We start from the raw sequence: 18,128 nt of genomic DNA on the forward strand, positions 1-18,128 counted from the left end.
TTGGCTAAATCTTCCTTTCAATTATCTATTCATGTACATGTATAAATACATACAACTAACTTGTATTGAATAAAGTAATGATAAAATCAAAGAAGCTGACTGTTTTTATTAACATTCACATGTACAATGTACTTGTAGAAACTTGTATGAACCACACAAATATGATATTTTTTTCAACATTTATAAGGAGTTGCAATGCTCATCCATTTTTGTACTGGTACATAGAGTGGCTTGGATGCTGTACTTGAACATTGATTCATTAATACATGTATACCTACTGCAGGCAATGTCTTTGGGGCATATACCGGTACAATTTATACATGTGTATACATGTAGATACCACAAAGTTAGTCCAACTTTCTCTTTAGTACTTTGTACCTTGGAGAAGCAACTTCTGTGATAACCATTCAGTAAATTCTGTTGGAAATTACAAAAGATTGGTGTCATACATGTAGTTGTACATGAAGAAAAGGGGAGATAATTCAACTTATCGTTTACATGTTAGGAATGCATATGGTTATTAGGGCATCCTATTTAAGTTGTGTTCCTGCTAGTTTTATAAGTTGTGTATAAAATGGTGTAGGGGGAATTTATCTTAATATTAAAAATGAGGCTGCTCCCAGTATCGGATTATACATAATTTTGATTTATAATATGCAGTGAATTATGCTTCGACTTCATTAGTGTTGCAATGTTTTTTTTTCTTTTTCAGCTGTTTGAACTCTACCTGAGTTATTTTCCTGTTTAAAACAACAAATTTGTCATTGTAATTTCATTTTTAAGTGAAATTACTCTACAAATATACATCTTGCCAAAACATGTTATATTAAAGTCATGAAGTCTTATAAATGCAGAAAAATTACACTTGAATTTCACAAGTTAAAAGTGTTCAGGCTGCACAAGCACTTAACCTTAGAAATGAGAGACTTTATATTTTAGGGAAGTTTTTGACCAGATAGCTCTCCAGAATGGATTTTTGCATAAAATTTGATGATTTGAATTATTGGCAAAGTTGGAAGCTGCCCAATTGAGCACATCTGTGTTGGCCTGAAAATGTTTGGAAGGCTTTGTGTTTGAATCTGTTTCTGTTAGTCTTGAGGCTTTCTCAGATGAAGTTCAAGTTTCAAATCAACTGGTTTTCTTTCTGTGACCGCTTTGTTATGTTTGTCTTGACAAATATTTCTTGAGAAACCAAGTGAAGTTGGAAATCATCCCACTGGGAAATATAATCTGATTGGTGCTCTTGAGTCAAAGGAATAAAATTTTTTGGTAACACTATTAAAAACCCATTTAATGTATATGTGTACCCCAATTACATGTATGATACATTTCAACTGTGATATCTGTCAAGACTGAACTCTGAATAAACTGGAAACATGTCTAAACTAAATAATTTTAAATTTCCCTTCATACATGTATCAGTTAAATTAATTTTGAACCAAACTCCTGTCTACGCCAAACATACTCTACTGTCCAAAAAAATTTCAGTTTCGATAGGTTTCTCTGTATTGGTATACTTACAGTAACTCTTTAGGCCAAAAAAATAAAATGTATGTTTCCTGCTACCCTACCTACTTTATTTTTTCTGCTTATGGCCATTTTGGCTCAGGCATGGTTAAAGAGTTGATTCAGGGATAATTTTCTGCTTTTTAGTGGAATTCTGCTATTACAAATCCGAATTTTACCGTTACAATTCTTTTTTACTGTATATTTACTTCAGATTTTGCATTTCTGCTTTGTTTGTAGACCTTGTAAAATCATTTCGGATGATTGCATCACCATTAACTCTATGTTAAATATTTAAAAAAAATATATATATATAATAACTTCCCTACCTACCTACCCTATTTTTTCTTGCTGGTAGCAGGAAACGACTATTTTTAGTTTTTGCCTTACATGCTGTATGTTAATATCTCTATCACATGTTTTAAGTTTTTAGCCAAAATAAAAAATATTCTGATGATTTACATATGTATTAACTCGTATGGCATTGTTTTCTTTTCTATAGGTTCGAGAAAGACTACGAGTTGCATTAGAGAAAGTTGCAGCATTAGAAGAGGAACTTCAAAATGCCAACCAGGAGGTACTTATTTAAACTTAGGACACACCAAATTTATTATGTGATTCTTGTCCAGCTTATAAAACTATATGGGGCAGTGGAAACATTGTAATTTAGTTGATAGAATATTACCTTATATCTGATGGGTCAACACCTTTATAACCTCAGCAGTGAGATAACTGCCCTGTCTTAACTAGCATTGTGATGATTTGTGGTAGCAGCTTCAGGTCACTGACTATACCTAGGGAAATTTCATGTTCCTGTACTTTTTTTGTAATTTTACTTTTAAGATGTATGTTACATCAATCAGTTTATATTCTTTGGCTTTGGTATTTTCCAAATTTAAGGTTAATGTGCACATCTGTTTGTTTTGTTAACATTTGGCAAATTATTATTGAGAATGTCAGAAAAATGAGAATTTAATTACAGAAAAAAATAGAATAAGTGGAAATTTTCTTTATGTGAAGATTTTACTACGACTTTGCCATTTCCTGATCTTTAACAAGTGGTTAATTAAGTTGTGTTCCTACTAATTATCTAAGTTGTGTATTAAGTAAGTCTCTGTAAGAATCTGGCAAAATGAGTAGAATCAGAAACATGCTTGTCAGAAACCCAGCAGTCTGACAATATCATTTCACTCAGGGAATGATTTCGCTTTTTAAAGTTACCGTTATTTGATCTGCATCACTACTTTTATACAGACATTTTTCAATAAAAAAAAATGAAGATTTTGACAGAGTTACCTGCCCTTATAAAGTTCATTTACAGTTCATTTCAAGTAATTATAACGATTTACCAAAAAAATGTGGAAAGTAAGGTGTTTCTTTCTTGATGCTGATGATGCAAGGTGTCAAAATTGTGGTTTTTTTTTTTGTCATGCCATGTTTCACCCACTGCCTGATTCTTACATAGACTAACACTTCAGTGGTATATGGAGAATTTATCTGCAAACAGAAAATTGAATGATAATGGAAGACATACTAATTAAGAGAAATATCTGTTCTATGATACACTGTGTGATTAACTATCATATAACTGCTCATCCCATTTAGTACTGTATATATTGGGGATTTGGGTTGGTGTGGATGATGTGCTCATAAAACTTCTTGAATTAAGTACTAATTTAAATTTCACTGCAAGGATGAGTCATTTCAAAGTTTATGGAAAGCTCAATCTTTTTGACAATACCAGGCATGAAATAAAAAAAAATGGGACTTAGGCCACCCAAAGTAAATTACTTGGCTCGCAGGCTCACTCTTGGGCTAAGGCCACACAAAGTCAATTACTTGGTTCTCTGCCCTCTCATTATCTATTTTAATTTCATATCATTTAAATGAAAATAAGAAAGCACCCCACACTTGCCCATGTCAATAGGACTAATAAAAAAAATAATATTAAAAATATTTCCCTCCCTCCCTCATTTGTTTTTGTGGCCTTAGAACAAAGAAGTTAGCATTTAAATTACTGAGTTAAACATGTTTCTGGGCCAAAAAGTATTGTTGTCTTGTCTTTTGATCCCCTTAATCTTAAAATGTATATGCACATGTATTTGTGTACCAGAAAATTGGGCCTCTAGATTATTGTCCTCTAGGCTAAATTTTAATGTCTTTGATAATCTCATACACATGAACCCAGTCTTCACAACTAACTTTCAAGTTCACAGGCCCGAAATACATTTTTTAGAAACTTTTATATAGTGATTGTTGGTCTGTAGTAGTTAATTTTACAGGACCACCTCTGTTTTGACGAGCCTTGGGCCTCGCACAACTTCTTAACCGTGAAGAATGTTGGTACCTTCAGTGCTGTCCAATACTGTGCTTTCTTGATTACTTCCATGTATATTTTAGCTATTTACGTTACGTGAGCAGCAGAGTAAATCCAGGCACTCCAGCGGCAGTACAGAGGAAACCATGAAGTTATTGAATAAAAATGAACAGAAGGAAGAAATCAGTAAACCAGAACCTCTTCCCAAGGTCAGAATGGTGTGGATGAGTTTTATTATTTGTTTTCTTTTTTTTTTATATCCCCGCTTGGATCTTGATATTTGTCCAGTTGTCTGTTTGCATCTTTTTCGTTATAGTTTTTTCTGTAACTACTTACCAAAACCACTTGATATTTTGACCGAAGGTTTTATGGAGTTGCCGCATCGTGGGATCTGATTTTATACTGAAGTGGCCTCAAATTCATGACTACGTTTATATTTTGACCGTATGGTTACATATCAGTACAGTGCCTGGAGGTGCAAGACACATTATGAATGAATTTAAATTTATTATCCTCCCACAAACAAAGTTTGGGGTTGGATATATAGGAATCACCCCATCTGTTTGTCTGTCTGTTCGCATTTCTTGTAAGTGCAACTCCTCCTAAACTGCTTAAGGGATTTTGATGAAACTTTATAGGAAGGTTGGGCATCATATGTTGATATGCATGAAGAAAGTCAGAGGACTTTAAAGGAAGAAAGTTGAACTTATGGGTTATATATTTAATTTCATTTGAAGCAGGGGATATTCTTTTTGTGATCTTGCTCACAGTATTTCTAGTTTATATTTACATGTATGTGAATTTAAAAGGTTTCTTTCGTGATTTGGTGATTCATGATCCACGAGTGGTCAATTTCACATATAAACAGTCAAAAATGTAAAATTGATTGTGAGTCACAACATCACTGTGCCAATTTCTATTACAAAATAATGATGAAAAACTATTTTTACACTTTCACACTGTTGGGAAATTGAACACAGTTTCACTAGGAAATCCAAGGATGTTTCTGAGTAAAAAAAAACTAACTTTTATTTCCACAGCGATTATCCAATGGATCTATAGATCCAGATTCTGAAGTGAATAGAATAATAGAATTACAAGACACAGTAGAGAAACAAAATAGTGAATTAACCTCTACACGGACTAAGTTGTTAGAATTGACAAATAAGTGTACGGAACTTGAGGAATCGTTAACTACTACTTCAAAGGATCTCATTAAATCCCAGGAACAAGTTGTCAAATTACAAAGAGATTTGAGAGAGGTAGGTGGTGATATAGGTTTTAAGTGAAATATCTCTGCAGAGCTTGCAAAAATTTCAGAAAAAGTAACCCAAGATTTTTGCTAGAGGTAGGTGCTAATAAATGTATGAGGGGATTGCAAGACATCTCAGGAGCAGGTTGTCAGAATTCCAAGTTAGATTACTCTACAAAGAAAAGTTTTTAGATTTACTGGTAAAATATACATCTTGGTTCGTTCTGAGTCCGTGATTACATTAAATATTTACCCAAGAAAAAAGATTTTGCCAATAAAATCAAAGGTATTGAACTCTAAATTAAATTGAACTGCCGAAGAAAAATATCTGGTAACTCTAAATAATTTGTTAAATACAAGTTCAGGGAGGTAATAAGGTTGTATTAAAATAATAATAAAACAAGCTGTAAGTCAACCCAATATTTGGTAGGTACGACCAGTTTACTAAAATATCCAGTCACCTACATACATTATACAAGTCTTTAACTGTCAGTCTTTTAAGAATTAGGCAGTGGATGAAAAATGGTATGAAAAAAAAACCATCAGTTTGATTGTATAATTTGACCATCAGAATCAAGGATTACAGAAAAGATTTTCCATATCATTCTGGACAATTGAGTTACAATTTCATTGAAATGCATTGAAAATGATAACTTTGTCAAAAACCTATTTATTTCTAATATTCTTTTGAAAAATTTCTGAGCAAAGACAGTGATGCAGAGATCAAATAATAGTCTTTTCAAATAGAGAAAGTCTTCTTGAGTGACATTACATTGTCAGATCGGTGGAGTCCTGACATGCATGTTACTGATTTTTACAAATACTTAAACTTAATACACATTCATAATGATACAGTGTAACCTGTTTTAAATGAACTCTGAAAAAAATTATGAAAACCTGTCTAAACCAGACACTTTTTAAAATCCCTTAAAATCAGTTAAAATGCATTTTGAACCTTGGTCAAGCAAACAATTGTCTGAACTAAACTGAAATAAAAAGGGTTTTGGCTTACACTGGTTTCATTGTATCATCATAAAGACTTATGAAACAGTGACTCCAATGATGTTGATGTATGTTGTTCAGGTAAGGTCAAACATGAGGTCAAAGAAGGGAGATTGCTCTTCAGCAAACTAAACAAATACATGAATTGAAATTATATAATACATCATTCGTCAACATCCACAGAAAACATATATTGGATTATTCATTTTCTATTATCCAATAATGCTATTATCTTTATCAATGAAGTAATTATTTATTATTGATTGTTTTTTTCCCCTGCAGTCTCTAGCCCAGAGAGAAGATCAGGAGGAGAGAATTGCCACGTTAGAAAAACGATATTTGAATGCCCAGAGGGAATCCACATCACTTCATGATCTCAATGATAAACTGGAATCGGAGTTAGCCACAAAAGAGAGTCAATTAAAGAGTGTAAGATGTGTTTAGATATCAATAATAGGGTTGTTTAATGAAAGATTTAACGGTATATATATATTTTACAAAGTGCACATATCTCCCTTGTTAAATTTTCACAAGCCATCTTCTGTATATAACTTACTTAGGCCAACTATTATGTCAATTTCACACTACCCTAACTATATTCTTTGTACCTAGCAAAAACATTTTATGGCCATTTTGTCCCGAGCATCATACCATTAAAAGTCTGATTCCATCATTAACTTAATGTTTTGAAAAATGCTTCCTGTACATACATACCCTATTTTTTCTGCCTAGTAGCAAGAAACAAGACTTTCCATTTGCCTATCCACATATTTATGTATTACTCCAGATAAGAGTCATGCAAAATATGATTCATGGTTGGAAAGCCTACATATTTTTATTTTTGATATTTTGTTTAAAATGATATAGTAAACAGAAATTAACATGTGGTTTTTCATATAATCCTTGTTCTTAGGGGATACAAATTATAAAGAATGTACTGTAGATTTCAACATCAAGGGAAATGACACTAAAATACAATATAAACTGTTGGATTTTCAATGTGGATTATCTCCTGAGAGCAGGCTGATTGGAATGAAACATTGCTTTATATATATGTTACACTTAACCTAAATGAACTATAGTTATGTTACTGTTTAAAAGTTAAAACTAAATTCGAAATTACACTTTTAATTACCATGAAGTTACCATTGAAAATTTTCATAAGTAAGGTCATCTAAATAGAGTAAATTAAAATTTCAAAATACTTGTGATCATTGCAGACCGAAGAAAAAGTTAGAGCAACCCAAGAAAAGCTGGAACTTGCCGAACAAAAACTTCAACAGTCTCTGAAGAAAGCAGAGGCCCTACCTACAGTAGAGGCAGAGTTGGCTCAGAGGCTGGAGGCATTAACTCAGGCAGAGGAGAGGCATGGGTCAGCTGAGGAAAGGATACAACTCACCGAGTCAAAGCTCAATGAGAAAGAACAAGAATTACAGAGGGTTTGTATATATTTAATGGAAAGGCTGCATAAAACGGGTGGTAATTATTTTTTACGAACCTTTGTTTTCAAAATGCTGTTTACAACTTATTTTCATGAGGGATTTATTTTTGAAGTCCTTTAAAGAGCTATTTTTACTCAATAACCTGGTTTGGGCCAGTTTACCCTTCTTATAAACCACAATACAGTTTTTAAGTGTAAATTGCTGCAAACCCAATTATTTTGCATAATTTGGTCAAAAATAAGAATTATTTCTTATAAATTAATTTCCAGTGAATAATAGTCCAATTCAGATTTAAATATGATATTTTAATTATTAGAGATATTTTGAATCGTGGGGTGCAGACCATTTGATGTTTATGATGTCATAGTACCAAGCCAAGTTATACAAAATAACCTAGATTGTTCTAAGAGAACCAACTAACCTGAAAGCTTGTTACATATCATATTAAATTATTTCATTATGGAATACAAGTTTAAGAGAGTGATATTCACAAGAATATGTAGTAGCCGAATGGAATGATTGATATCCTGCAACTCAAAAATTAATTGGTTAACTCTACATCAGTAAATTAGTGTTCAGTAAATCCTATATTGAAAAGCATTAGATCATTTATATGTATTTGTTCCTTGCTCACTCCGGAATAGATTTTTATGATAAAGTCAGGAAAAAGTTCCCTGATGCAAAATTGAAAAATAGAAAAAAAATCCATCGTCCTTGATCTTATATTTAAAATAGGTGGATCCTATGATAGGATTTACTTTGTTATTGCCTTAAGATATATGTGAAAAATGGTTATGTTCTGAAGTAGATGATGTCCATATTCAATTCTATTTTTAGGCGAGACAGAGAGAGAAACTGAATGAAGAACACAATGCTAGGCTATCACAAACTGTAGATAAATTATTATCAGAATCAAATGAAAGATTACAGTTACATTTGAAGGAAAGGATGCAGGCTTTAGAGGAAAAAAATCAATTAACACAGGAATTAGAGAATGTTAATAAAGCATTAGAAGAAATCCAGAATGAAAAGGTTAGTACCAGTTTGCAATGTTAACATTAAGACCTGGCCCCAGTGGCACAAAATTGAAATATTACTTATGTCAGAGAAAATTTTTAACTGTTTATGAGGTCATCGATTTCAAAGAGTAATCAAGGGAACCAAGATTCTAGCGGAAATCAAAAGAATGCAATCCAGGGACAAAGACCAGACATGGAAAACAGAAGTACACAACAAAGAATATAAAGCAACCAAAGCAATTCATACTAAGCAACAAAAGCAAATGAGCAACTCAGACTCCACTGAAAACTGGGAGCATGGACCAGGTGCACCGGTATGGTAAGCATGCTCAAAAAAATTTGATTGGAGTTACCAAGGAAGTTCAGAATTTTCTCAGATTCAAGTATTTTTAAATCTTTGTGGCGCCGGGGCCTTAAAGTCTTGTCTCATGACTGAAAATTTGTTTTGAAGCGTAGAGGATCGAAGAAAAATCCTTAAGTTTGGGAAAATTGAAACAAAGAAAATTATCATTGTATTTAAACATGTATCAAGTCCATTATTTTAGTGCAAATGTAAATACAATGATCTTACCATGAAATATAATACCATGGTAGATGAGATTGTAAGAATGGAAGGATATGAAATAGAAATCATCTTATACCATCTTGATTTCACTGAAACAATAACAAAGATGACAATTTTACAGGCTGGCCAGGGGAGATAACTTCACTTGTTGTAAGAATTTTGGATCTTTTTTTTTTGGTGAATACAATCAGTCTGAGTATATTTTTATTGCTGTTTCTAGGATTAATAAGGAATTTCTCATTCCTGTCATGCTCATACAATTAAGGAGGTAGACCTAGGGTAAGGGACACAACTCTTATAAATCATTGGAACGTTTGTATTCAGCATTTTACATCAATGTCATGTAAGCATCAAAGTAACTTGGACTGATTTCATTCGGTTTCAAATAAAAGCTTGTTAGGCTTTGGTGAAATTGAATATGTTACAAAAATATCACAGATTTCAAGAGTTATGACTCTTACCATAGGTCTACCTCCTTAAAAAGGCAGTGAAGATGAAAGAGGAATTGTACTTACTCCCAACTTTTTACTTTCAGGAAAGATTAAATGATGATTTACTCCGACAAAAGAAAGAAATAGATACACTAAGGCAGCAACTTGAGCATCTAGCAAGGTTTGTTCTTACTATATTTGTTATAAATAATGGACCTCCTGGCCCGCAGACATCTCAAATTGTGACCAGTTGGCCACCACAGTACTTGGCCTGTGAAAAAATTTTCTTGAACTTGTTTTATTTCAATAATTGGTGAATTTATTGTTTGAATAGTATCTGAAAACATTTTCTTAAATAACTGCCAATAATTTTAGTGATGAAATGGGAATCATAGGAAGTCACAGATGGTCACTGTTAAATTTGAACCAGCCAATGCCATGGATGCATGATGGATTAAAATGCAACCTCAATACAGAATTTCACAAATATGCTCTAATGACACCGATTTTTAAACAATATTCTTAAAAATTGTATCAATTTGATAATTCTCATTACGGGCTGAGTGGTTGCTATCAGAGATTTCTGTATGTCAAGATGTCTGGACTCCGTAAGTGGTGAAGTGATATTGTATTTGATTATACCGTCTGTCATTCCTTCAGTCATCAGGTGGTAGTAATGACCTTGTTTATTTACTTTACATATTTTGTGTAATTTTTTTTAAATAAATCATGCATATCACTAGTCGGTATTCAAATTTTTTTCTCTTTCCAATTTTGAAAAAGAAAATAAAGGAATTATTTAAGAAATGTACATGAGAGAACATGTATAAAAAAAAAATTAAATGTATGAAAAAGTGAATTTTCATTAACTTTATATGAAGGATGAATGTAAAGGTGTGTTTTTTGTGTGATGAATGCAAGGGGAGATAATCCAACATCACGACTTACAATGGTGTTTCAAGCATTGTAAAAGCTTGTTAGCTAAATTTCCTCTAATCTGTTTAATGGATGTTGATGAAACTTTGTACGAAAGATTTTGATCTTGTGTAGTTATGCTGTAATGCATGAAACAAGGTTTTAGCTAACACATTGCAAGCAGGAAATATCAAAGTTTTAGTTGTAACTAGAAGAGTTTATATCTTGTTGTCCATTTTAGGCCAGGATCTGGTTACCTGTTACAAAGCCCTAGTGATATATCTAGGAGGGACAAGAGAGGAAGGGAACAAGCTCTTGGTGAAGATCCTACCAAGGTAGTTGAATTGTGGTGGAGTATGGAAAAAATATTGCGAAAAAAATGAATGGTTTAAGGTTGGATAGTCTTAACTTTGTCGGTTATTAGTGAGTGTAGCTGTAAATTGAAAAAAAAAGTAAAAGGTATTGGTTTGTGTGAGAAATTTTTTTTTTTCAACTAAGAAATTTCTAAACTATCATGAACATTGATGTCCATTGAAAGTTGGAAATTCCCAATATGTATGTATGATAGCGTTTTGAAATCCACAAATTCAAGAATCTATGAACTGATATTATTTGACTAAACCATGAAATTTGGTACTCACGAATAAAAGTACTTTTACAGTATTTTCCTTCTGTTAAGACTAAGCAACATTTCTTAATCTCTTTTGAACTTTTCATGTCTTACAAGAGGGAGGTACTTTAGGTTTTAGTCCAAACTTTGATTCAGCTATTTTAAGAAAGGAAGTGTGGTTTAGAATGATTTATAATTAAAGTGTTGTTACTTATTAAGAAGAATCTACCAACATTTTCACAGGTAAACACCTTAAATGAACAGGAATGGGAGAAACTGCAGCAGCAACATGTTCTGGCAAACGTCCAGCAAGCATTTGATGTCAGTGACACAGAGGAGGACAGTGAATCAGTTCTTGGCACATTTGATATGCTTTCACCCAGTGGACACACAGATGCACAGACACTGGCTTGCATGCTTCAAGAACAGCTCGATGCTATTAATAATGAAATTAGGTATGAAAGGCAATGGGAATGTTTCAAAAGCTTGTCCTATATGTTAAAACATGTTGTGCTTGGATTAGCTTTTTAAAAGAGGATTCTTTGTTGGATAGGGGAAAAATTGGGAGCCATTTTTGATTTAAGAAGATGTAAAACAGAATGTTTAAACATTGGAAATAGTAACAAATGTCTAGTGCTGAAATTCAAAGACACTGAAGAACTAAGAAGAAAAGGTCTGGGGTGGACAGGGAAGGCATTATATTTTATTTCACATACTTTTTTATTGTTGGGCTAATGTTCTTAAAGTTGATCATACATATTACACAAAGCATTCTTTTCTGTTATCTTGCAAAATCATGCAGAATTATGAATTTTTAATAAGAAACAGATTTTAAAATAATTATAAAATATTGTCTTTAAGTGATTTAACACAAATTTGATATAAAGAATCAGCCTCCTTTACGGAGGTAGACCTAGGGTAGGGGACACAACTCCTAGAAATCTTTGGAACGTTTGTATTCATTATTTTACATCAATCTCATGTAAGCATCAAAGTGACTTGGACTGATTTCATTCTGTTTCTGAGAAAAGCTTGAAAGGTTTTGGTGAAATTGAATATGATACAAACATATCACTGATTTCATGAGTTATGTCCCTTACCCTCTGCCTACCTCCTTAAGAGGGAGATAGTTGGTGGGAAAAAATTCTATAGGAATGTAATGGAAATTTTTTTTTTTTTTTTAACATATCAAGAAAAAAAGTCCAGTGAAATATGAAAGAATGCCAGATAATTGTTCTGTGTACAAATTTTAAAGAAATTTTATACTAGTGTTTATGAGTTGCAAAATAGTGAAAATATCCAAAATGTTTTTAAAAATGACCAGTATTTTGGCTCAATTATCTCAAAATTAAGTTTATTGACTTATGTTTTTTTTATTTAGCTGTAATTTTGTGCAAGGTCATCTTTGAGAAAAATGATGAAAATCTATGTATTAAAAATGATAAGTATGATCTACTTCAAGTCCAGGCATTTAATGTTAGGGGAAAATATTGTGTGTCAACTACCTTCCTACCCCCATATGTAATGGAATAGTCCTATGTGTAAATAGGAGTTTTCTGATGTATCCCTTTCATTAATGTTATTGCTATGCTTTGTGTTGTTTTCTTTATATTATTTATTTACCAATAAACATGGTATTTCCCATTGATAGTGTGTGATATCCAATATAAATTGTACTTTATATATTAATTCTTTGTTTATTGGGGGGGGGGGGAACAATTGCAAATCGTTTTTGTTCTGTGGGGATTGATTTTGACAAATTCTGGTTAAATAGTAAAGCATAATAAATAAATAAGGCATATAAACATTGGGTATTAATTTTGAAGTTAAATTTTCCTACAAATTATAAATCTTAATCTTTGATCTGTAGCATATTTTTTAGAAAGAAAACTTTCTTACGAAAGATTTACAGTTGTATTTTGAAAAGAAAGTTTTTTTTTCTTTTATCTGCAGACTTGCTTCTCTGAGCTAGCACAATAAAAATCTAGTTCAGTGTGTCAGACTAGTACAAAGCAGGGTCTGTTTGATTGGCTCAGTATGTCAGACTAGTACAAAGCAGGGTCTGTTTGATTGGCTGAGCGTGTCAGACTAGTATAAAGCAGGATCTGTTTGATTGGCTCAGCGTGTCAGACTAGTACAAAGCAGGGTCTGTTTGATTGGTAAATCATATTTGTCCTGAAATGCATGAAACTTATGCCAAAGGACTTTAAACCATAATAAATAAATCAATCGATCAATCATCTTTTTCAGTGAAATAAATGAAAAAACAAATCCACGAGGGTAATTTGTAGTTCATTGTATATCAACTTCTAAATCTTTGTCTTGTCCCAATGGACTAACAAGGGCATTAACCTCTGTTTGTCCTAATTAATAACCTTATGTACCATGCTTATAGGTAAAATGTGAGGGTTTGGAACAGAAACACAGTTTCACCTTTAGAAAAGAAAGTATTTTTAAATTCAAAGAAACTAAATAACTACATGTATATACAGTGACATCTGTTTAACAAAACCCATTTTGGGTTGAAGAATTTAAGTAGGAGTCTATAAAAAGCAGACAGGAGGTGATACGTGCATGTCAAAGACCCACCAAAATCAGTACATGAAATTTGCACTCTGCAAAGAGTTATCATTCTTGATTTGTTTTGTTTTGTTTTTTTTGGTTGATTTTAGTGGGAAGTGGAATTTGCTCAAAAGTACAGATTTAAGTACAGAAAGGACTATTGTCACATGAAAATATTGCATATGTTGACAAAAAAAATAGTCTTATCCGTGGGTTTTTCTACACCATGAATCAGTTTACCATTGGCAGTGTCTGAATTTTATATGGATTGGTACTTTAGACTGATGTTTGGTTCACACAGTTTCAAAATATATTTAAAAATGATGTGAAGGGACAGGTTTTCAGTGTATTGAGGGTGTGGTGTAGACAGGTTTTCAGTTTATTTAGGGTGTGGTGTAGACAGGTTTTCATTTTATTTAGGGTGTGGTGTAGACAGGTTTTTAGTTTATTTAGGATGTGGTGTAGACAGGTTGTCAGTGTATTTAGGGTGTGGTTTAGACAGGTTGTCAGTTTATTTAGGGTGTGGTTTAGACAGGTTTTCAGTTTATTTAGGGACTGGTTTAGGCAGGTTTTCATTTTATTTAGGGTGTGGTATAGGCAGGTTTTCATTTTATTTAGGGTGTGGTTAAGGTTTTCATTTTATTTAGTGTCTGGTTTAGACAGGTTTTTTAGTTTATTTAGGGTGTGGTTTAGACAGGTTTTCAGTTTATTTAGGGTTTGGTTTAGACAGGTTTTCAGTTTAATTAGGGTTTGGTTTAGACAGTTTTATATAGCTCATTTAGGGTTCTGTTTAAACAGGTTTCACTGTGTATAAGAAAACTAAATAAAGATTTTTGCATTTACTTTTCAACTTTTCAATTGTATTTTTGTTTTCACCAAGTTTAAATTTTAGCAAAAATGAATATTTTTTCTTTTCCATAGAAATGGTCAAGATTTTATAATATTGAACGCCCTTTTCTATTTTCTATCTGTAATTAAAGACAAAGATTAGCATTGCCAGCTAGAATAATATTTTGATGCTTTCTATATTGAATATGAACATTTGCATAAATTTAACATGTTTCAATATAGGCATGTTTCTATTTTAAAGTTACTCTGTTTGTTTTTTTTATTGATCTTTATTACATGTACACATATATTAGGACTGTTTTCTAAACTTCTTCATTTGTATAATGTATACCCGTCTCTCTATATATACACTTACTCGTTTATTATACGCTTTGTGTGTGCTGTGTAGTGGTTTTAACATGGCTGCTGTGTATTTATATTATTAGTTAAACTTATATGTTATTAAATGCTAGTAATCATATGGTTTGTTTGAAAAATGTGTTGGTTATGTATCATTGGGCTTTTTCTTACTCTTTTTGGCTGGATTACACTTGTGCTTATAGAATGGTGAATGTCTGTGTGGTGGGCAGGCGGGGAAAATGTTTTTGCAATACTTTTCTTAGCAACTATGAATCACAGAGACTAGATTTTTGTTACGCAACTTCAGTATTAGGTCCCATATAATGTCAGATGCTTTTTTAGGTCTCTTAAACTTCTACTTCCTGTTTACTGAATAAGTGTATTTTTCAATATTTCCTGTCAAATGTTAAACTTTTCTAAACATTTTTCTCAGCAACTAAAAATCTCAGCCACTAGAAATTTTAAACACAACTTTCTTCAGTATGGGGCTCTAAATCATGGGATGCAATTTGTGTGGATTCGGTACTTTACAGCAACCCGCTAATTTCTGTCTTGACCCAGTTCAATACAGATAATAAGTTTATCAAAACTGAATAATTTTTTTGTTAGAAATGCCATTATTACTGTATTTGGAAATGTAGTACCTTGATAAGACACTAAATATTGGGGTGAGAATGCATTTATTTGTATTTTCATTTCTCTAGAATTTTAGAAAGTGCCTACTTGGAAAGTTTGACACAAACATTGAATTGAGCACGACAGAAATTAAACTTTGCAAACTACAAATTACTTTTCCCTGTCCAAACATTTCATTTGTGACCTGCTTCTTACGCATTTTTTTTTTTTTGGGTGGAAAATGGGGAGCATTTTTTTTTTTATTAGTATTTACAAGTAACTAGATATACATGTAAAAATCATTAAATATGTTACATTATCTGAAGTGACCATTAATAAATGGTAGGAAATTTATTTCAAGATCTAATATTGGGATTAAAAATTTGAGAATGGGCCGTTTTTAATGATCTTCAGAATTTCAATGGGTCATTCATAAACATTCTTTGTAAAATTTTCTGATTTTAATAGGACATTTTCAGCAGGAATCTGATAAAAAGCATATGGCCCCCTCTCATCCCGTTCACTGAAGATCTGTTGATGAGAGAGAGTTTGGGGAATGTGTTTTTTTTTTTTTTTTTTGTGATTAACAGTTACATCTGTATATTGGTATATTTTACCCCATTTTGGTTCCTTTAGATTTGCATTGTGAACGTTTTAATTTTAATTGCATCAAATTGTACCTACTCATAAGTGTTACAAGTATTGTGTTTTTCAGTTATCATTTTCATTTTCATTTGAGTTTTTTTTTTTTTTTTCCTCATCTCATTTATTAGTGCATGATTCATTTTCAGTAAATTCAAAAGTAGCATGTGTCCTGTAGAAAGTTCAAATTAGTTTTCATTCAGTTTAGACATCATTATTTATCATTGTGATTCTCCTGTCTTATGTCTGAGTATGATTTTTAATGGCACCATTGCTAGGGGGAGTCAGCACAAGGTTTAATTGGGAATTCACGAAATCTGAAATTTTCCATATAAACTCTGGTTTGTTTTGTAGGTTAATTCAAGAGGAGAAAGAGTCGACAGAACAAAGAGCTGAGGAGCTGGAAAGCAGGGTAGGCAGCGGCAGTTTAGACGCTATTGCCAGCAGATGGCGCACATCTCCGCCTCTGAGCGGAAGCTCTACCCCTACTCCCAGGACGATATTGTCCCGAGATTATCTACAAAAATACCATACTGTAAGTCCATGGAGTCAGCTTTTTTTCTCTTTGGTGTATTCTATCCACAGCTGGCTCCATTGGTTTGGTATATATAGATACAACATGCTCTGTCATTCAGAATTTTACACAAATGCTGTCAAGCTTAGCACTGATTTTTTTTTATGTTTGTTCACGCTTTGATCTTTTTCTATTTTGCTTGATTTATTTTTAAACATCTGTGTTTTTTAAGTTGATTTATGATTTTTGTTTCTGCTTTCTGTCTTGAATAGTTTTTACTTCTTGGTGATTACTTAATTTTATGTAACTGTTAAGATTGATAGAAAATTAAAGGTCAAAGGTCAATGTAAAGTTGCTTTATGAGATTTTCATTTTTTTTTTTACAGCAAGTGAAATTAAATGTTTCCACCTTTCAACAACGTAAAAATAATAGGTTTATGTATTTTAAAAAATTAGCAAGGCCAATAAAAAAATACTCGGGCAAATATTTTGTTTACCTGAAATTCATGTGATTCCAGCATCACATGGAGTTTATATGAATCAAATTCGTTTGATTTTCATGTGAAAAATTCACAATTTTTGGCCCAATTTAGAAGAATTTCACCTGAACTCTGTCAAAAGATTTATTTGCTTGTTTCAGGTAATAGTCATTAGAATTTTGTGTTGAAGTTTGCCTGTGTAGTTAAATAATGTAAAATTTTCTGCATGATAGAGCATATTTTCATTCATGTTAGCATGAATGTTGTAACTCTGTAATTTATATACAAACATTTATTTTGTAATTTGTTTTATGTATATTTTTTCACAATGTACTCAAATTCATAAGCTATCTTTCAAATTTTATTACATGGCATTTTTATTTTTTTTTTTTCGAAGTCATAGAGTTATGCCCCCTTTCCCTCCTTCTGCTGGCATTAGTAAAATGTAGAATTTCTTAGTGATTAGTTAGGTATATTAGATAAAATGTAGTTAAAAGAGATAGTGATACCAAAACTGACTTGAGTAGCATGCTAAGCCAAAAAATATGTAATAACCATTTACATGATAAAAATGTATTCCACATGAAGTTTTATAGCACACACAATGATGATGTCCAAGGGAAAGAGTTGGTCTTCTGTTGATGACATGACAATCACCTGATGAGCTTCATTAGGTAGTGAATTGGACAACTAACAAGGAGTTTTTAACTTCTATCAGGCAATTCAATAGATATTGATAGAAAGTTGAAATCTTCTCAATTGCCCAGCCAACAACCTAAGGAATCTCCTCAGGTGATTGCTGTTAAAACAATTGAAGACAACCTTTATCTCATGAACATCATTATCATCTGCACTGTAATTATAATTGACTTTTTTTCTATAATTACTGGTATATAAGGCTTTGCATTCTGGCATGCCATTTCATATGATTAACATTCAGGGTTTGCAGTTAGCAGGGCCTTCTTGCCAATGGCCCATAAAATTTGGTGTGGGCTTCTTAAATTGTAAAGAACTGCATATATTGGCTACCAAAACTTAAGCTGTGAGCTACCAGGCCAAAAATTTAGGT

At 32.3% G+C, this 18,128-nt stretch overlaps 1 protein-coding gene across 12 annotated transcripts in view; it reads left to right on the forward strand.

Moving 5' to 3' along the window:
* LOC148610479 (liprin-alpha-1-like) overlaps positions 1–18,128 on the forward strand; it is a 53,041-nt gene that overhangs the window by 11,732 nt on the left and 23,181 nt on the right. For 4 of the 12 annotated variants that reach the window (XM_088595507.1, XM_088595513.1, XM_088595511.1 and 1 more), the window contains exons 4-13: positions 2,009–2,083; positions 3,907–4,032; positions 4,864–5,085; positions 6,360–6,506; positions 7,298–7,516; positions 8,357–8,551; positions 9,639–9,715; positions 10,691–10,784; positions 11,303–11,514; positions 16,421–16,601. In XM_088595507.1, coding sequence (XP_088451633.1) covers positions 2,009–2,083; positions 3,907–4,032; positions 4,864–5,085; positions 6,360–6,506; positions 7,298–7,516; positions 8,357–8,551; positions 9,639–9,715; positions 10,691–10,784; positions 11,303–11,514; positions 16,421–16,601 — 1,548 coding nt within the window. Of the gene's footprint in view, positions 1–2,008; positions 2,084–3,906; positions 4,042–4,863; positions 5,086–6,359; positions 6,507–7,297; positions 7,517–8,356; positions 8,552–9,638; positions 9,716–10,690; positions 10,785–11,302; positions 11,515–13,309; positions 13,340–16,420; positions 16,602–18,128 lie in introns of all 12 variants that reach the window. The other 8 variants (XM_088595509.1, XM_088595515.1, XM_088595510.1 and 5 more) reach the window with 6 other exon arrangements.

The sequence above is a fragment of the Perna viridis genome, chromosome 8 (genome assembly GCF_037379345.1).
Source record: "Perna viridis isolate PV_CMFRI_1.1 ecotype Kerala chromosome 8, ASM3737934v1, whole genome shotgun sequence".
Taxonomy (NCBI): Eukaryota; Metazoa; Mollusca; class Bivalvia; order Mytilida; family Mytilidae; genus Perna; species Perna viridis.